The sequence below is a fragment of the Melampsora larici-populina genome (genome assembly GCF_000204055.1).
Source record: "Melampsora larici-populina 98AG31 unplaced genomic scaffold MELLAscaffold_2, whole genome shotgun sequence".
NCBI lineage: Eukaryota > Fungi > Basidiomycota > Pucciniomycetes > Pucciniales > Melampsoraceae > Melampsora > Melampsora laricis-populina.
Window position 1 is genome coordinate 2,107,702 of NW_006768766.1, and position 17,527 is coordinate 2,125,228.

The following is a 17,527-nucleotide window of genomic DNA, read 5'->3' on the forward strand; positions in this document are numbered from 1 at the left end:
GTGTCAAGGAGGATGTTACATATGAGGCAGGGGTAAAATGGTAGGAATGTCTTATTGTTATCTTCATGGGAGTCCAGTTCAATGACGTTAAGGTCAATGAGCTTCATTGGGAAATGAGTATCTTCATTGTCTGTGCGAATGGCTTGGGCCATCAGTTTGTCCAAGGATGTGAGTGAATAGATCTCACAGTTTGGGTTGCTGCTGGATTGAAGAGTAACAATGCATGTATCTTACTCATCGGTGGTACAATCCCAAATGAAATCTTCTCATTTGGCCCAGCTAGTACAGTTGTTCTCAGAAATGTTGGAAAAATCCAACATTTCAAGCTGAGGTCGTGGTCCCGAGGAGGCGGCTTTTTCATGGCATGTGTCATGGAAAAGTCATGGCAGCTGCCGAGTGAGATCAGTGTCCCTTTGACCAACCTCAACTCCCTTGTGTCCTCTCCATGCCATCCTTCCTCTGATCCTCAGCTTGTGTTACAATCCCTTAACCATGAAATCATATGTTTTCACCATTTTTCTGAAGACATTGGTCCGTTAGCCTGGCCATTGGCAAGATAGTAGTGTGCTCATTGAGGTATGATGGAAAGTAATCAAATTTTCATCTTGAGATACCTGTCAAAATCAAAGTTTTTGTCAGTGTTTGTATCTGTGTGTCACTGCTCAGCGCACGGACCCCGAGCTCAGCTTGAGATTTTGCATTTTTCCAACATTTCTGAGAACAACTGTATAATTTGTCCTACACAAAGTTCTTCTGGAACTTTTCCACGAAAGTTCCAGAACACTTTTCCACAAAGCCAGAAAAGAAATTTTTGGCTGTATTCTGGATTCGTGGACTTGTGGAAAAAAAAGATATTTGAATGCCCTTTCCAGGACCCTAGGGTCCAATACATCCCTGCTTTGTGCATCAAGTCACCTTCCTCTTCCCTCCCTGCACCACCACCCATCTGATCTCTTCACGTCACTCCCAGCTTACACCTTGCTTACACCTCACCTCCGTCAAACCCCGCCCTATGGCCCGAAAGGGACGCCGCAATCGACTTAAACACTACGTACATGTCGCTATTGATCAAATGAAACAAGTTTCCAATAATCACGCGGCTATTCTGGCCTTCAAGAAGAAGACGGATGCCAAAAGCCTGTTCTTAATACGATGTCTTCAAGTGATCATCATCAACCAAAATCTACATACTAACCAGCAATCCGAGGATGGTCAGGAAGATCATTTGGATGATTCTGAGGAAAGAAGGCCACTGTTACTTATTTTGCTTGGTACCTTGGAGTTTCATTTGGCGCGGACAGAATCCTGCAAACTTGTTCTGCTTGGTCGTTGTCTACAGAGACTTGCTGGAAATGAGATAGATTTACTCAAAGAATCCCTCAAGATATTAAATTCCACTCGCTATGTGCATGACCGACCAGCGTGTCAACGTAAAGGAATCCAAAACATTGCTTTTCCTCATAAACTTGAAGAAGGTGGTGACCCTTTCTTAGCGATTGTAAGTGATTCAGGTCAACTCTTCAGGTCAATCTTGTAGCTTTCCATTCTGTGTGGAGTTAATGAGCCAACACAATTCTTGACGGGTCCACTGGTGGTCCCTCTCTCGTCTTCGACTTGCTCCTCGTCCCCGGTCCTGACTCTCCGTTTTTCAGTGCTTCTTCCGCTCTTTTCCTGGATTCTGCCAATTCTTGTTCGAAAGTCGTCATCTTGCTTTGTCTAAGAATGTCTTCTATCCAATCTTTTTAAATTCTTTTGAAATTGATATATACTCGAGCTTGATGCACTGAGTTGTGTTAGAGAGTCTTTGCTTGGTGCAAGTTGGTGCGTTGCGGAATGTGAAATTTTGTTCTAAATTTCTTTGCGGCAACTGTTCGCAGCGTGCCCTCACTCGCTACAAGCATATTCTCTTACGTCTCTTACACAACTACACATTCATGGAACTCCGCACCAAGTCGTGCCTTGGTTGGTGCTCACACTGAAATTTAAGGATATATGACTTGAATTACGATTCTTTTTGTGATGTAGGCTCGAATGACTCATGAACAATTTTGGAACTTAGTGAAATGTATTCAAGATAGTCATGTTTTTCAAAACCGGTCTGATAACAAACAGGCTCCTGTAGCATGGCAGCTTTTGGTGGCCCTCGCTAATCTGGGAACCTCAGGAAACGGGGGTGATATCTCCCATCTTGCTTACATGTTTCATATATCTGGTAAGTCCCTTTGCTGTACTTATCTTCCATAATCCTGATTAATGTTTTCTTTCTTTATAGAGGGAAGTGTCCATAATTGGACTAATCGGTGTATGTATGTGATTCTTCAAATCAAAAAAAAATGGGTCAACTGGCCGAACGTTGAGGAACACCGCGAACTAAAATCAAAGCTTCAAGACTGTCATTTCAAAGACTGTGTGGGTTTCATGGACGGCAATCTCGTTCCCCTGGCTTTTGCACCTGTACAAAATCCAAAAGATTATTGGACTCGGAAACAGTTTTATGCGTTTAATGTTATGTTAGTATGTGATGTACATAAGCTATTCAGGTATTACAAACTGGGTTGGTGTGGATCAGCTCACGATCAAAGAGCTTACCTTTCTTCCGAAGTAAGTGCTTTTGCTCCATCTCTCTGTAATGTATTCTGACATTCCATTCCTAGCTGTATTTCAATCCAAGTGAATATTTATCTGAAGATGAGTATATGTTAGCCGATTCAGGATATACTACATCTCAGAGCGTCATTACCCCCTTTAAACGTGCCCCTGGTCAACCTCTTTGCGACCATCAGGAGGCCTTCAATCAAGAACTAAGTAAAATTCAAGTTATAATTGAACAGAGCATTGGAATGCTCAAAGGTCGATTTCAGTCTTTGAAGGAGCTACACATCTTGCTCAATGGGCCACGCAGCGCCCAGCGAGCAAACGTTTGGATTTGGGTCTGTATCTTTCTCCACAATTACAGCACTAGTAGTGATGACAGATAGCATTTTGAGTTTGGGACAGTTGAAGAAGGCCTAGTCGACACTGCCATTCCAAGAAGAGCACCTCAAAATGCAGGACCTTACGGTGATGACGTGCACCCTCTATTGGTTATTGGTTATTTATGAATTACGGTTATGTTTCATTATTTGATTTTCCTATTTCTGAATTATGATTTGATTTGTTTTCTTTTTTGATCTCTGTTACTATGCTACGGTATTTGATAATACACCATTCTGGTTACATTATATTTCATAATACACATGTCATTGTCTTTTAACTCTCTCTTCTATTAGTATTTGTGGCTACATATACCTGTGAGGTTTTGCACCAAGATTCGAACACCATCTGTTTTGTCTCTTTTACTTTTATAAGCTCAATTAATTGACGTGCTTATAATTCCGTGCATTACTCACAGGTAAGCTTACTTTCATGTTTTCTTTATCTCTTTTTCTATTTTATCATATTGTATCAAAGAAATAAAGAACACGATCTGTTTCGTCTCTTTTACTTTTATAAGCTCAATTAATTGACGTGCTTATAATTCCGTGCATTACTCACACCCTCAAACCGCAAGAGATGACACTCGACGTAAGGCACTTTATGAAAGTTTTGTAGCCATTAGGGGCTTATAAGTATTGTTGTTGGAATTAGTTTGCCTATTATCACTATTATCAGTTGTACTAGCAACTGATTCAAATAGTTTCAAGTTTCAAGATTGTTGTTTACTTTTTTTGAAACTAAACATGTTGATATAACATAGGAGAGTGTATTTTGGAAATATTTAACCGATTTTGCAGAAATGAACTGCCGTTTAGGCAAAGTCAATTTTGAGTCAATTAGTTGGATGTTCATGAGAACCTTGATAGAGATTGTGAGTCCTGTTTAATGAGGAGATTAGAGATATGAAAAGTATTCATAACTCTAAAATGAGATGCTATTGTCAATAGCATCTCATCTCAGATGAAACTCAATGTGTTCAACTTTGGGCCTGTTTTTTCTTTTTGGTTTTGAGAGGCAATAACATAGTATTTATTTTCATAAAACAAAAGAAAATGTTGGCTTTTGTGTGTATACAATTTCCTTTGTGTTGATTTCTGGTGTATTACAATCACTGGGGTTCTTTTGAACTGAATGCGCACAAATCATTTAAAGGAAGAAGACACTACAACAAAAAGAACAGGCTCTTTTGCGCACAAACTGTTTCAAAATTGTAAGAAAGAAAAAGTAGCAAATCTTGGTTCCATTGTTCAGGTCAAGTTGGAACCAAGAATTTGCATGAAGTTAACATGGATCATTTTGTAATGATCTATGTACAGAATAATTGGTATCGAACTCAATCCTGAGAAATGAGGGAAAATAGTGTAACCAATCTTAATAAGGTGCGTACTCAAACTGATGTATAAGTCAAAGGTTATTACTTACAATGTTGGGGAAAACTTCCGCCGCGACTTCCTTCGCCTGATCCAGAGTCATGTGATTTTCTGCCATGACTTGGGCAATGAATTTACCCCTCGCAACTCTATATTCCATATCCATAGCACGTTTGGTGCGTTGGACATCCAATTGAGCTGATTCAACTTTCAAGCTATGTAGTTCCGCATCCAAACGTGCTTGAGTAAGTTGTTCCTCTTTTGATAACAATGATCTTGGGTCGTCTTTTGGTTTCAGGATGGTGGCTAAGTCCTTAATTGCGTTCCCCAGAGCGTCGGTTTTCGGAATGGACTTGATTAAGGATTCTTCAAACTTGCTGATAGTTGACTTGACTGAGTCGGTTTTTTCGTTGAGCAAGTCATTTATTTTAGATTCCGCACTACCCTTCACTTTGTTTTTTTTCTTAACGGATGGATTGGTAGCTGATTTAGAAGACTCTGTGTCATATTGATTCAAAGTATTAGTCGTTTTTGGCGTGTAGGTGATGAGCAAATTCAAAGTGCTTTGAGAATCTGATGTTTGAAAGTTGAAGCACTCAGTATGTTATAATTGGTCACCGAAAGATGGAGTTCTCACCTTCTAAATCAACATCATCAAGAATGCGTCTAAAGTCTTCATTAGGTAAATCATTGTCCTTGTTCTTTCTGATTGGCTCGGATATGATGAGGCGTGATTAATCCTCTTCATTTGATGCTTGTGAGTGATCATCGTCATTTCTTAGCTCTAAGCCATGTGTATCTTCCACATCTAACATCTCCTGTACGGGTTGATCATCGGCAGGTAAACCCAAACAGGCTAAAGAGTCGTCCGGATTGGCCCGGCGAGCACTGTTAACACTAGCAAGCCTCGTAGCCTTGTCTTGTTGGCCCATGACAGGCTCTAATTGCCAATAGTATTTGCATCTGGCCTCAATGTACGCTGTATCAAACAAACATCAGTGTAGTCAAACATATCAATAACATTGAAATTTACTGACCATCGACTAACACTCTCTTTCGAGCAACATAAGCTGGATCCTCGTCTTCCCAACCTTTCGTTTGTTTTTTGGCTTCAAGATGATCCATTGCTCCTTGACCGGTCTGGTCAATCCATCTTTTAGCCTCATTAAACTGAGCTTTGAGAGTTGCTATCTGAAGATACCAATCTGAATCAGCGACAACCATGTCATGAAACTTCTGTTTCCCGAAGTAAAACACTGACCTTGGTTCCTACGATCTTCGGAGTGCGGTCATGAATACCGTTCGCAGCTAAGTAAGAGACAATGACTTCTAGAGTAGCTGACTTATAGTTGTTGTTTGACTTATACTGAGCCCAATTCTTGTACGTCGTAATCTAATTCAGAAGGATGCTCATAGCACTCTTGCCTTTTTTGTTTTTCTGACTCTCCCACTTGACGGGCGGCTTTCTACAAGGTACGTTTTCTTCACTTTTGTTGCCTTTCTTGCCTTTAATTTCCTTCTTGCCACGTGATGGTGATTGAGGAGGCTTGGGTTTTTTCGAACATTGTTTACGAGTTGAAGAAGATTGAGACTTCCCACCTTTGGCATCAGGTTTTGGGTGTTTATTTGATTGAGTTTGGGGCTGGGAAGTCATCAAATTGAAGGAAGATCCCAAAGATCCTGTTTGGATGATTCCCGAGTGATAATTTGAAGGTATCGGAGTCGAGAAATAATTGGGCGAAGTTTGGTTTACATGAAAGGCTGAATAGGACGGGATGGCAGACGGATGAAATTGAAAAGGCACTGGGGTTAAGATGGGTTGAGCTATATCATGTGGAGACGTTGGAGGGTCAGTTGAACTGGGTGGATCATCAGAAGGCGGAATGTCGTTGGACATGATGTGCTGGTGAGTTGGAGTTAAGCGGGTGTGGGGATTTTATAAACAAAGTCCAGGAAGGCAGAACCCAATCTGGCTTCCTGGCTTCGTGGAAAAGATGTTCTGGAACTTTTGTGGAAAAGTTCCAGAAGAACTTTGTGTAGTATAATTAGTGCTGAGTGTCCTGTTTCAATCTGCAACACTGTCCATTTTTTTCTCAGTTATATCTAAAGCATCAGGAACTACCATGGGAGAATACTAATGGTGGTTGTATGCTGATAGCCATTTATGGTACTCAAAGCGAGTATGTACGCTGTGGTGAGCAAGATCTCTACTTAAGCAAAAAAATTAAAAATTATGTGAAAATTTGTATTTTTGGTCAAAGGCAAATTTATTATTGAAACTATTAGTCATCAAGTTTATCAAAGTTGATTTATAATCTGCATTTCATTATCTTTTAAATCATTTATTTACATAAGCAAATGATAAGAACATTTAAGAGTTAAGAAAAATTCAAAAAGATCAGTAAAAATAGTATAAGAGTGAAAATCAAATTAAAAGAATTAGTAAGAAGGGATTTGAGGAAGAAGAACATTTAGTTTGGATCTTAAAGAATGGAAACTTTCATGAAAAGAATGAAAGAAGAAGAACAATATTAAGAAAGTTGAAGGAAATTTCGAAAATATGGGTATGAAAGGCTGGAAAATGGTTTTTAGGTTATGATTATAAGAGTTATTGGTTCAGGAAGGTTTTATTATGACAGAGAGATACAACATTAGTCATCAGCAACTTTAATCACAAGGATTGATAAGGGAGGTGTGAAATTATTCAAGAAAGAGGGTATTTCAAAAAAAGGGTACTATGGTATTAATTCCTGTGTAGTGATGTCATTGAAGGATTGGTTGCGCCAAGGGTTTTTCAGAAGGATTTTATGGTTTTGTGGTTGATTGGAATGCTGTGGATGATCTTTTGATAGAAGAAAAATCATTATTAGACGTGAAAATGGTCAAAATTCATCAAAAATGGAGGTTTTCAGTTAATTACATATGTCAAAACTTGTCAGAATTGGGTATGTGATAGTGCATTCGACGCAGAATCATTGGTTTCATAATGTAAAACCTTTAAATCATTAGTAATGGAGGAGTAGTAGAAAAGTTATAAGGCAACAAAGAAACTGGAGTGAATTTCAAATTTGGTGGTTACATATAACATTTACATGACAAAAGCTTATTTTCTCAATCTTTACAGCTCAATAACTTATTCATCATACATCAGACATGGGTCATATGGGGGTGATAAATGATCAGTATCACGAGGGCTATCAAATGAGCTATAGTAATCCAAAGTTGAACAACTTTACAAAAAATTTGTAATTCCAAAAATGGATTTCAGTTATGAATATTAGGAAAAAATCACCTGTATTCATCATAAGAAGATCCGCTCATAATTTATTAACATCAATTGATCAAATTCACGCCTTGAATCATTACAAATAATAATATTTATGACATCATATGGTTACATTGGAGGATTTCTGTTGATTTTTGACAGTTTTTGAAGGTTTTTGGAGGCTGCTGACCATTATTGAGGATTGTTGGAGTGTTATATACTATTGTTAAGGAATTTACGTGCCTTTGTTCCCCTTTTTTACTCATCTTATACTTTTGTTAGAGTGTTTTTAATCATAATTAAATTACTTTATCAGTACTAAGTTCACTAAATTGCCGCTTTATATCAAAGAAGAGATTTCTTTACGTGTGATAAGATTACAAGTCTTCTTTGGAATAACAATCTAATTGATTGTTGCTTTGCTAGTAATTCAAAAGTGTGTTTTGTTGTGCTCAGATTGGAATTACACTATAGCAGTGTTGAGATTTCTTTATTTCTAAAACTCACGGGAATAATACTTGACTTAAGTATTGAAACAATTTCTCTGGTGCCTTATCCCAAAGAATTCAGCAAAACCCCATGTTGATTCTTTCAAAGAGGCAGTCTTAGGCAACTTCTACTAGTTAGTTATATTAGTAGATTATCTCTCTTTAAGCTCTGTAAAGCTCTTGTTGAGCTTTAAGTTCTACAACAGTAAAATGATCCAATATGAATTTATGTTAGAACATGTGAAAAAACTTTGAAATCTTTGTTGACAATACACAAGGAGATAATTTTTTTGTCTTTGAATTTCTATAAACAAATTTTGACTAAGAATCAGCTCATCGTGATTACAGACAACTAAAACTTCCTAGTTCTACCTTGTTCAACTTCCCAACTAAAATCCAAGAGGGCATGTACAGAGGATAACCATTGATAATGCAATTAGAGAGTTTGATGCTTGTACTATTTTACCACATGCTTCTTGTATCGCAAAGAAGCTGTGAGGTATAATTTTATATACATTAGCTTTCATAAGAGATAGACAAAGATGATATTTTTTCTATGAAAATCTTGATCATTTCATTTGCCATAAAGTTCTTGATTGAAGTGAGAGCCTACAGGAGTGGTTAACCTTATCAGAGGCAAAATTGATTCCAATTGCTTCACACACCAAAAAAAGTGCAAATGTTCACTCACAAAACCTGTTTTGATAAGCTCAAGGTGTTCAAGAAAGGTTTGCAAACAGCACATTATACTTCTACCGGTTGGTATTTTTCGAAAGTCCAAAATGGATCCATTAAAACTATGTCCACTTTGCTAGCTGCCAGAAGTACTACTGTTATTCTAATTTGAAAATCTAAATTTTATCCATTCTTAAGACATAAAGAATTTTGTACTGCGTTGAAGCTTGTATGGAACATTTTCGTCAAACCATTTCATTTGGACTCCTCTACCCTTCAAGAAATCACCCATCGAAGACAGAATCTCATTGACATCAGGTTGCAGTGGAAAATTTTGATGATCCATAGATAAATTGATGACTTCAAGTTCAGGTAATGTTTTAAGTGAAAGAAAGTTAAAAATCGCTTTAATGTGATCTATGAGTTCATCACTGAAGAATAAATAAAAGTTAATATTACAAAGATTTTTGCACTCTTTGAAGCAATAGAAAAATTGACATTCAGAATGAGGCCAGATGGTCAAATGAGTTAATTCCGGTAATTCAAATTGATGATGATCTGGATTGAAGTTTGACAAGTCTTCTTGAGGTTCAAGATATTCCATAAATTTGATTTCCAAGTGAGTCAGGTTAGGAGCCCAAGCACTGATAGACATGGGCATATCTGAGAGATAAAGCTGGTTACACTCGATAATTGCAAGATCGACTAGTTTAGGTGGACCTTCATGATAACCCCAAGAGCCATCTATGGCATTGACGTCATCCAACACGAGCTCTTTGAGATTTTTTAGTTTAGAGAGACAGATCGCAAGCTTGCCAACCTTTTCCGAGTCTTTATGTGAAACATATGCAAGCTCGAGTGATTCGAGGAGTGGAAGATGAGCGATAGGTTCGAGGAGGCACTCTGATAGTATGGTTGAGCCGGAAGGACCTCGGATATTGAGATATTCAAGACGACCGAGTTCCGAAAACAGTGCGTTAAAATTATCAGCCAAATTATGCATTTCTTCTGCGCGAGGAGGGTCACAGCTATCCGGACAATGGAGATACAGCGCGGTGAGATTATCGCAATAAGAAATGACTTTGACCAAATTTTCAGGACCAAGACCGAATGATTTCCGAAACCTCATGTCGTCCTTACTAACAGGTTCTCGAGACGCACAGACTTTTAAATTATTGTAATGAATTCTATCAACTTCCCAATAATCCTTATCCTCGTCAATAAATTTGAGTTTATTGATACTAAATGACCGCAGTGAGTAGCGATTTTTAGTCTTGTCTTTGGCGGCTCGTTTGATAGAGGGTGGTTTTTTCTGTTCACGAAGCCACTCGTATGTCAAGCCTACGTCTAGCGCCTCAACATGACATCCGTATCGTGGTAATAACTCATGATTCCAGAAGGACATTGGGGTGGATATATCAGAAGGGAATTGGAGGTACTATAGCGGTGGAGTAAGAAAACGTAGTAGTTGAGAGGGTCAGATGGGATGATCAGCATTAGATAACAGTGATCTAGGCTGAGTCGCTCCAGTGAACCGAATCCAACTGACCTCCCATATGATAGGCCGACAGAGAGAATATACCCTACGATTGACTAGAGAAAATGCTTGACAATCTGACATGATTGGAGAATCAGCATTATGTTGATAGATCCATAAACGCGACATATGTCCTGATGAAAGAGTAATTCCCTGTTCGATCTTCTTCTGGTGATTCTTTGCAGGTTTGCTGAAGTCGTCGAGAAGGTATTCTATGATTTCGAGAAGGAGCTCGTTCGGCAGTCGACAAAGTAAATTTTGGTCAGACTCGGATAGTGCGTCAGATTCTGCTTTGGTTCGAGGAACTCGTTTCTTTCCTTTTCTCAGGTTCTTCATCTCGATTGATCGTTGCACTCCAAGTTCTGCTTGGTGCTCATAGGCGATGACGCGTGGCTTTGAATGGACATGTACACAACCTGCAATTTGAGAATGAATGTTTTTTTTTGAAATGCGCATCATGGTGCAAAACCTTAAGCTTAACAAAGCCCTATCTGCGCGGCCGCGCGCCCTCGCAGAGGGGCTCCAATGACATTTTCCTCATGCCGAGACATGCGGATTCAACTTGATTAATGCACCAAGGGACTTTCTTGAAGTGTCTTCCCACAAAGAAAATCATTTCAACTTCGCGCACTGCCCCGGTGCCACCAGCTGGGAAGCAGCCGTGGGATCATGCCTTCAAGGAAAAGGAACCCCTGTAATGATTTGTAATATTGTAAAGAAATATTCAAATCTACTAGGAGATATTATCAAATGTAAAAGAGATGGAATGATTGGAAATGGTTGTTATAGCGAATATGGTTGTTAGGATAAGATGTTACAAACTGTTTATGTATATATATGTTGTTAGTTTACAATTGTTTTATTCTTTTCTTATCGAATTATTAAAGTAGCTTTATCACTCTTAAAAACTAGAACAAAACTCGTGATAAGAGCAATGCTCCACGAGACCCTAGACAAGAGCCCTTACAGTATAATTCAATCATTACAAATAATTTTTAGCTATTTTTTGCGTGTTATTTTCTTTTTTTTCATAATTTTTCTTACTCTTTTCTCGTGTTTATTTTTCTTATATTCAGATATATCAATTAGAGAGTTAGTTATATTCTTTTATCTGTTAATCATCTTATCCTGTTTATATGTGTCTCCGTGGAGGATTTTCCGTATATACTTGTTATTACTTTTAGATATAGGGTATCCCCTTTTCGTTTGGACTTGTTATTACGTCATTATATTATATATGTGTATAGAATGGTTATTTTGTTTGTTTATATTTTTTGTTTCTTTATCTTTCTGTCATATCGACTTATCTCTTTAAAGAAATTGGTGTTCTTCTCAACTTACCTCTCAAATCTTAAAAATTCTTCAACATCTATTTCAATACTTGTCAATTTTTCTTTTAACACTCTTAATCATGTCTGCTTCTGATGCATCGCCACAATCTCAAGCTTATCAGCTTTCTTCAACTGAACAACAATTCGTTAATCGTTATCTGGAACCACGTTTGGATGCTTTTAATAAGTCGGTTACGAAGGTCTTTGATGAACGAAATGCAAGTGCTTCAGATGCGGTGGTAACTTTAGTTAATGATGCTATCATTAGAGCAAAAAATGATGTGATGATGGCTTTACGTGCGGAGTTCAGTAATAAAATTTCTGTTGATCACTTTGATGCAAAACTTAAAGAAGGTTTGGATTCGACTTTTGCCACGGTGAAACGTGATGTTCTCAATGTTTTGGACGAAGAATTAATCTCTGTCAGGCATTCTTCGACTTTAGTTCGGTCTGCGGAACCTCCTGCTTTACCGGATCTCGTTTTTAGTGGAGATGCTCGAAAGGTTCCAGGTTTTATCACTACAATTCGAGATACTCTCTTTTCATCTTCTTCTTGTTTTGCGAATGAGGATCGAAAAATCACCTGGGTGGCTTGTCATTTTCCATTAGCTTCGGCTCCTCATGATTGGTGGTTAAGTTTGCTAAGACAGAATGATCGCGAAAATGGTATTTCGGACTCATCAGCATTTTCGGTCACACCAACTCCTTTCACGATAGAACCTCTTACCTCTTTAGCTTCGTTTTTCAAAGAATTTTTAGATAAGTTCGGCGATAAGTTTGCTGAAGAAAGGTTGTTTTTGGATCTTCAAAATTTCAAGCAAGGAAAACTCCCTGTTGGACAATTTATTTCTCGATTTAATTCTATGGCTTTCCAGCTTCAACTTTCCAATGTGGTGTTAAAAAATTTATTTACTGGAGGTCTTCGTCCAGATGTTAAGGATTGAGCGCTTAAACATCCTGATTGGTTTAAGTGTAAGACTGTGGAGGAAAGGCAAGCGGTGGCAACAATGGCTTCAGAACAAATAATGCATGTGGTTGCGAATAGTTCATCTTTGCCAGTTCAACGTTCCTTTTCATCTCCGCCTATTGTCCCGATTCCCCGTGATCCAAACGCTATGGAAGTCGACGTTAACGCTATCAATGCTCGCCCAACTTTTCCGCCCTTGCCGAATGGAATTTTGTTTCAATTTTTTGTCAAATTCTGTCATGCACGAAAGATGTGCCATAAATGTTTAAAGCCGTATGACTCTACTCATTGAACTCCGGATGGTAAGAGTTTGTGTCCTAACGCTCCTCCAAAGACGACTCAAGAAATCAAAACTTTTATGAACTTTCATCAATCTCGAGGACCTTCTTCAGTTTCAGCTGTGTCAGCTTTACCTCAACATATGCAACGTGCAAATAATCATCGTCAACCTCATGTTTCAGCTCCTCCTAGATCTTTTCAAGATGTGTCTGCTGGCTTTGCTCAAGTCCCGGTTCAGCCTTATCAGCTACCACCTCATATGTACAATTTATCTCCGACTCAATACACTTTGCCCTCAGTACAAGGTCCAGTGCCTCTCCAACATCCTGGGTTTCCGCAAGCGATGGGTGTTCCAGCAGCGGTAGCAACTCAAGATCCGGTTCAGCAAGTAGCGGCCTTGTTCTCAGAATATCAAAATATCGATCAATTGACTTATTATGACAACTTACAAACTGACTCACTTGATGCTCGTCCTATGTTTGATCCGACGGGTGATGGTATTTCGGACGAACCAACTATTTCATCTATTTCAGCTATTCATTTCAAGAACTCATCCACGATGGATCATCGTCTTATTTTATCAGTTGATCTTATTGTTAACGGTGTGGTTTTTCCGGCCAAAGCTTTGGTGGACTCGGGAGCTTCTGGCAGTTTTGTGGACAAAGCTTTTGTTCGAAAACATGATCTTTCTCTTTCGCTTCGACCTTTTCCTTTGAAGTGTGTTACTTTTGACGGTTCTGAAGGAAAGGATGGTTTGGTGACGCATTCTTGGAAAGGCGTTTTGTCAATTTCGGATGTCACAGGTTCTTTATTTAAATCATCAATTTCATTAGACGTTACTAGTTTAAGTGGTTATGATCTAATCTTGGGGATGGACTGGTTGCGTTCTCATGACGGTTGGGTTGGGGGTTGTGGTCCCTCTTTACGTTTGGACTCACCGATTAATCACAGTTTTTCTAAGATAACTGGTGAATATTCGTCTTTTGCATCATTATCAAATCTATCTTCTTCAGCATTTTCATCCTCTCTCATCACTCCCTCTTTATCTTCTTCGATATTGTCATCTCCTCTCATCGCTCCCTCTTCAATTTCTTGGGAAAAATCAATTCCTTTGGAGTTTAGAAGGTTTGCTGATGTGTTTAATTCGCAGGGTCCTACAACTTTACCTCCTCATCGACCAGCTTTTGATCTGGAAATTTGATTAAAGGAGGGCGCTGTGCCAACTTATGGTGGTTCCTATTTACTTTTGAAGGATGAAGGATTGGATCGATACTCAATTAGCAAAAGGCAATATTCGACATTCCTCATCTCCGGCTGCTTCTCCAATTTTTTTCGTTAAGGTTCCTGGGAAGAAAAACCGACCTTGTGTAGATTATAGATCTTTAAATTCAATGACTATCCGTGACTCATTTCCTATTCCTTTGTTAGGAGATTTATTAACTAAGGTTTCTGGCTGTAGATATTTTACTAAATTAGATTTAAAATCCGCTTTCAATTTTATTCGTGTTAGGGAAGGGGATGAGTGGAAGACTGCTTTTAGAACCCCCTGGGGTTTGTTTGAATGTCTAGTAATGCCTTTTGGATTAGCCAATGGCCCTGCTTGTTTTCAACGTTTCATTCAATCTGTCTTATCTGAATTTTTAGGTATTTCATGCTTTGTGTATATTGATGATATTTTAATTTTTTCCAAGACTCGTCAAGAACACCAGATACATGTAGAGCAAGTTTTACTCAAATTGCAACAGAATGAATTACGTGTATCTCAGGACAAGTGTCTCTTTTATCAATCTGAAGTTACCTTTTTAGGTTTTGTTATCTCTAGCACTGGACTGAGAATGGACCCTAATAAGTTGAAACCATTGCTGACTGGCCTTATCCCGTGAATTCGAAACAGCTTTACAGATTTTTAGGTTTTACCAATTTTTATCGTCGTTTTATTCATCAATTTTCAGACATTTCTTCTCCACTTACAGCTTTGACTCAAAAGACTGCTGACGTAGTGACTGGTTTAGCAAATCCTGAGTGTTTTTATGCTTTCAAAAATCTTCTACATGCTTTTACGGTTGCTCCTCTTCTTTCCCATTTTGACTTTGAGAAACCCAGGTCATTACAAGTTGATTGTTCAGGTTTTGCAATGGCTGCAATACTCTCTCAGCCGGATAAGGATGGTAATCTTTTACCTGTATCTTTTTTTTCTCGTAAATTGACTCCAGCTGAAAGAAATTGGCAGGTACATGATCAGGAATTAGGCATTATTGTTGAAGCCTTTGAAGAATGGCGAGCCTGGTTAACTGGTACTCCTACTCCAGTAACCGTATTTTCTGATCACGCCAATCTTTGTTATTTCATGACCTCTCAAAAGTTAACTCCTAGGCAGGCGCGTTGGGCTTCTTATCTCAGTTCTTTTCATTTTCAAATTCTTCATACTCCAGGAAAAATTAATCCTGCAGATCCATTATCAAGACGTCCTGATTACGAGGTTATATCCAATGAATCAAATAGGATGACTCTTTTGAAGCCATATATGGTAAAAGATGGTGTTTCAGTATGTTCTATTGATACCACTTTTATCATTCCTTCTGCTGCGACTCGACAACTTCTCATTGATTCATATAAGGAATATGACAATGTTGATGGATCTAAGCCTCCGCCTCCATTTTTTACTTTTCAAGGAGGTTTGTGGTGGTTCCGTGATCGGTTATTTGTTCCGCCAACACTTCGTCAGCAAATTCTTTCAGCTTTTCATGACTCTACTTCCATGGGGCACCCGGGCCTTGCACATATGTTGAGTGCAGTGACTAGGACCTTTGCTTGGAAAACTGTTCGTAAAGATATTATTGATTTTGTCCGAAGCTGCGATTCATGTCAGAGAACAAAACGCTCTACTCAGAATCAAGTAGGAAGATTAATCCCGTCTGCGATACCGGATTGGCCTTGGAGCACGATAGGTATCGATTTTATTGTTAAGTTACCTATATCATCCGGTTGCGATTCCATTTTAGTAATCACAGACCATTTTTCAAAAGGTGCTCACTTCATCCCTTGTCGGGAATCAATGAGCGCTCCCCAATTAGCATCTCTTTTTATATCTCAATTTTTTCGATATCATGGGTTTCCTGATAAAATTGTTTCAGATCGAGGTTCGACTTTTGTTTTGGCCTTCTGGATTTCTGTTCAAAGACAGCTACGTATACATCCTGCTCCCTCTACTGCTTTCCACCCACAGACAAATGGACAAACAGAGAGGACGAATCAGGTTTTAGAGTCATATTTAAGACATTTTATTGGATATCGACAAGATGATTGGGTTGAACTATTACCCATGGCCGAGTTTTGTTTTAACAATTCAACTTCTTCCTCTACCAATCTTACTCCATTTTTTTCTTGGCAAGGTTTTCACCCTAGAGCCAATAGTTTCACCGAATTCTCAAGGGTTCCACATGCTGATAAATTTGTGGAACACTTAGAAGCAACTCAATTGAACCTTTTGTTATCTTTGAAGCATGCGAAGCAGGCTCAAGCAGATCAGTACAACAAACACAGTCGAGAAGCTCCAGTTTATTCGCCTGGGGAATTAGTCTGGTTGTCACGACAAAATATAACCACGGCTAGGCCTTCATCGAAATTAGATTATCGTCGTATTGGACCATTTCCTGTAGTACAAATGATTGGAAGAAATGTGGTTAAATTAAATTTGGGCAGTACCTATTCAAGACTTCATCCCGTTTTTAATACCTCTCTCATCTCACCATATATATCTCCTTCTGTAGGAGGTCGTGTCACCCCGGAAAGACGTATAGAAGGACAAGTGGCACCTACTCATGATTGGAGGCATGTTTCAGCAGTTTTGGATTATCGAAAGAAAGGCAAAGCAGCTCCCAAATATTTGTTAAGGTGGTTAGGAAGGCCGATTTCAGATGATACTTGGGTTTCCTTAACAGACATCTCGTCTGATTTAGATTTATTTCTTTTAAATTTTCACGCCAAATATCCACAATTTCCATGTCCTTCAAAACTTTTAGATAATCGTTATGCGATGGGATATCAAGCAGCGTTGGGAAATCTTTAGGGTAGACGAAAATCATTATTGTAATGATTTGTAATATGTAAAGAAATATTCAAATCTACTAGGAGATATTATCAAATGTAAAAGAGATGGAATGATTGGAAATGGTTGTTATAGCGAATATGGTTGTTAGGATAAGATGTTACAAACTGTTTATGTATATATATGTTGTTAGTTTACAATTGTTTTATTCTTTTCTTATCGAATTATTAAAGTAGCTTTATCACTCTTAAAAACTAGAACAAAACTCGTGATAAGAGCAATGCTCCACGAGACCCTAGACAAGAGCCCTTACAGTATAATTCAATCATTACAAATAATTTTTAGCTATTTTTTGCGTGTTATTTTCTTTTTTTTCATAATTTTTCTTACTCTTTTCTCGTGTTTATTTTTCTTATATTCAGATATATCAATTAGAGAGTTAGTTATATTCTTTTATCTGTTAATCATCTTATCCTGTTTATATGTGTCTCCGTGGAGGATTTTCCGTATATACTTGTTATTACTTTTAGATATAGGGTATCCCCTTTTCGTTTGGACTTGTTATTACGTCATTATATTATATATGTGTAT

General features: G+C 38.3%; 3 protein-coding genes across 3 annotated transcripts; 1 reads left to right on the top strand and 2 right to left on the bottom strand.

Moving 5' to 3' along the window:
- Window positions 1–5,080: 5,080 nt before the first annotated feature.
- Window positions 5,081–5,471, bottom strand: MELLADRAFT_89161 (uncharacterized protein; the record flags this gene model as incomplete). Its single annotated transcript, XM_007404627.1, has 2 exons — window positions 5,081–5,325; window positions 5,384–5,471. The coding sequence occupies 2 exons, from the start codon at window positions 5,469–5,471 to the stop codon at window positions 5,081–5,083; spliced, it is 333 nt and encodes a 110-aa protein (XP_007404689.1).
- A 3,496-nt stretch (window positions 5,472–8,967) lies between these two features.
- MELLADRAFT_101871 (uncharacterized protein) lies at window positions 8,968–9,903 on the bottom strand (the record flags this gene model as incomplete). Its single annotated transcript, XM_007404626.1, has 2 exons — window positions 8,968–9,191; window positions 9,273–9,903. 2 exons carry the CDS (start codon window positions 9,901–9,903, stop codon window positions 8,968–8,970), a joined length of 855 nt encoding a protein of 284 aa, XP_007404688.1.
- Window positions 9,904–12,649: 2,746 nt separating this feature from the next.
- MELLADRAFT_101872 (uncharacterized protein) lies at window positions 12,650–13,253 on the top strand (the record flags this gene model as incomplete). Its single annotated transcript, XM_007404307.1, has 3 exons — window positions 12,650–12,882; window positions 12,919–13,120; window positions 13,188–13,253. The coding sequence occupies 3 exons, from the start codon at window positions 12,650–12,652 to the stop codon at window positions 13,251–13,253; spliced, it is 501 nt and encodes a 166-aa protein (XP_007404369.1).
- Window positions 13,254–17,527: the final 4,274 nt, after the last annotated feature.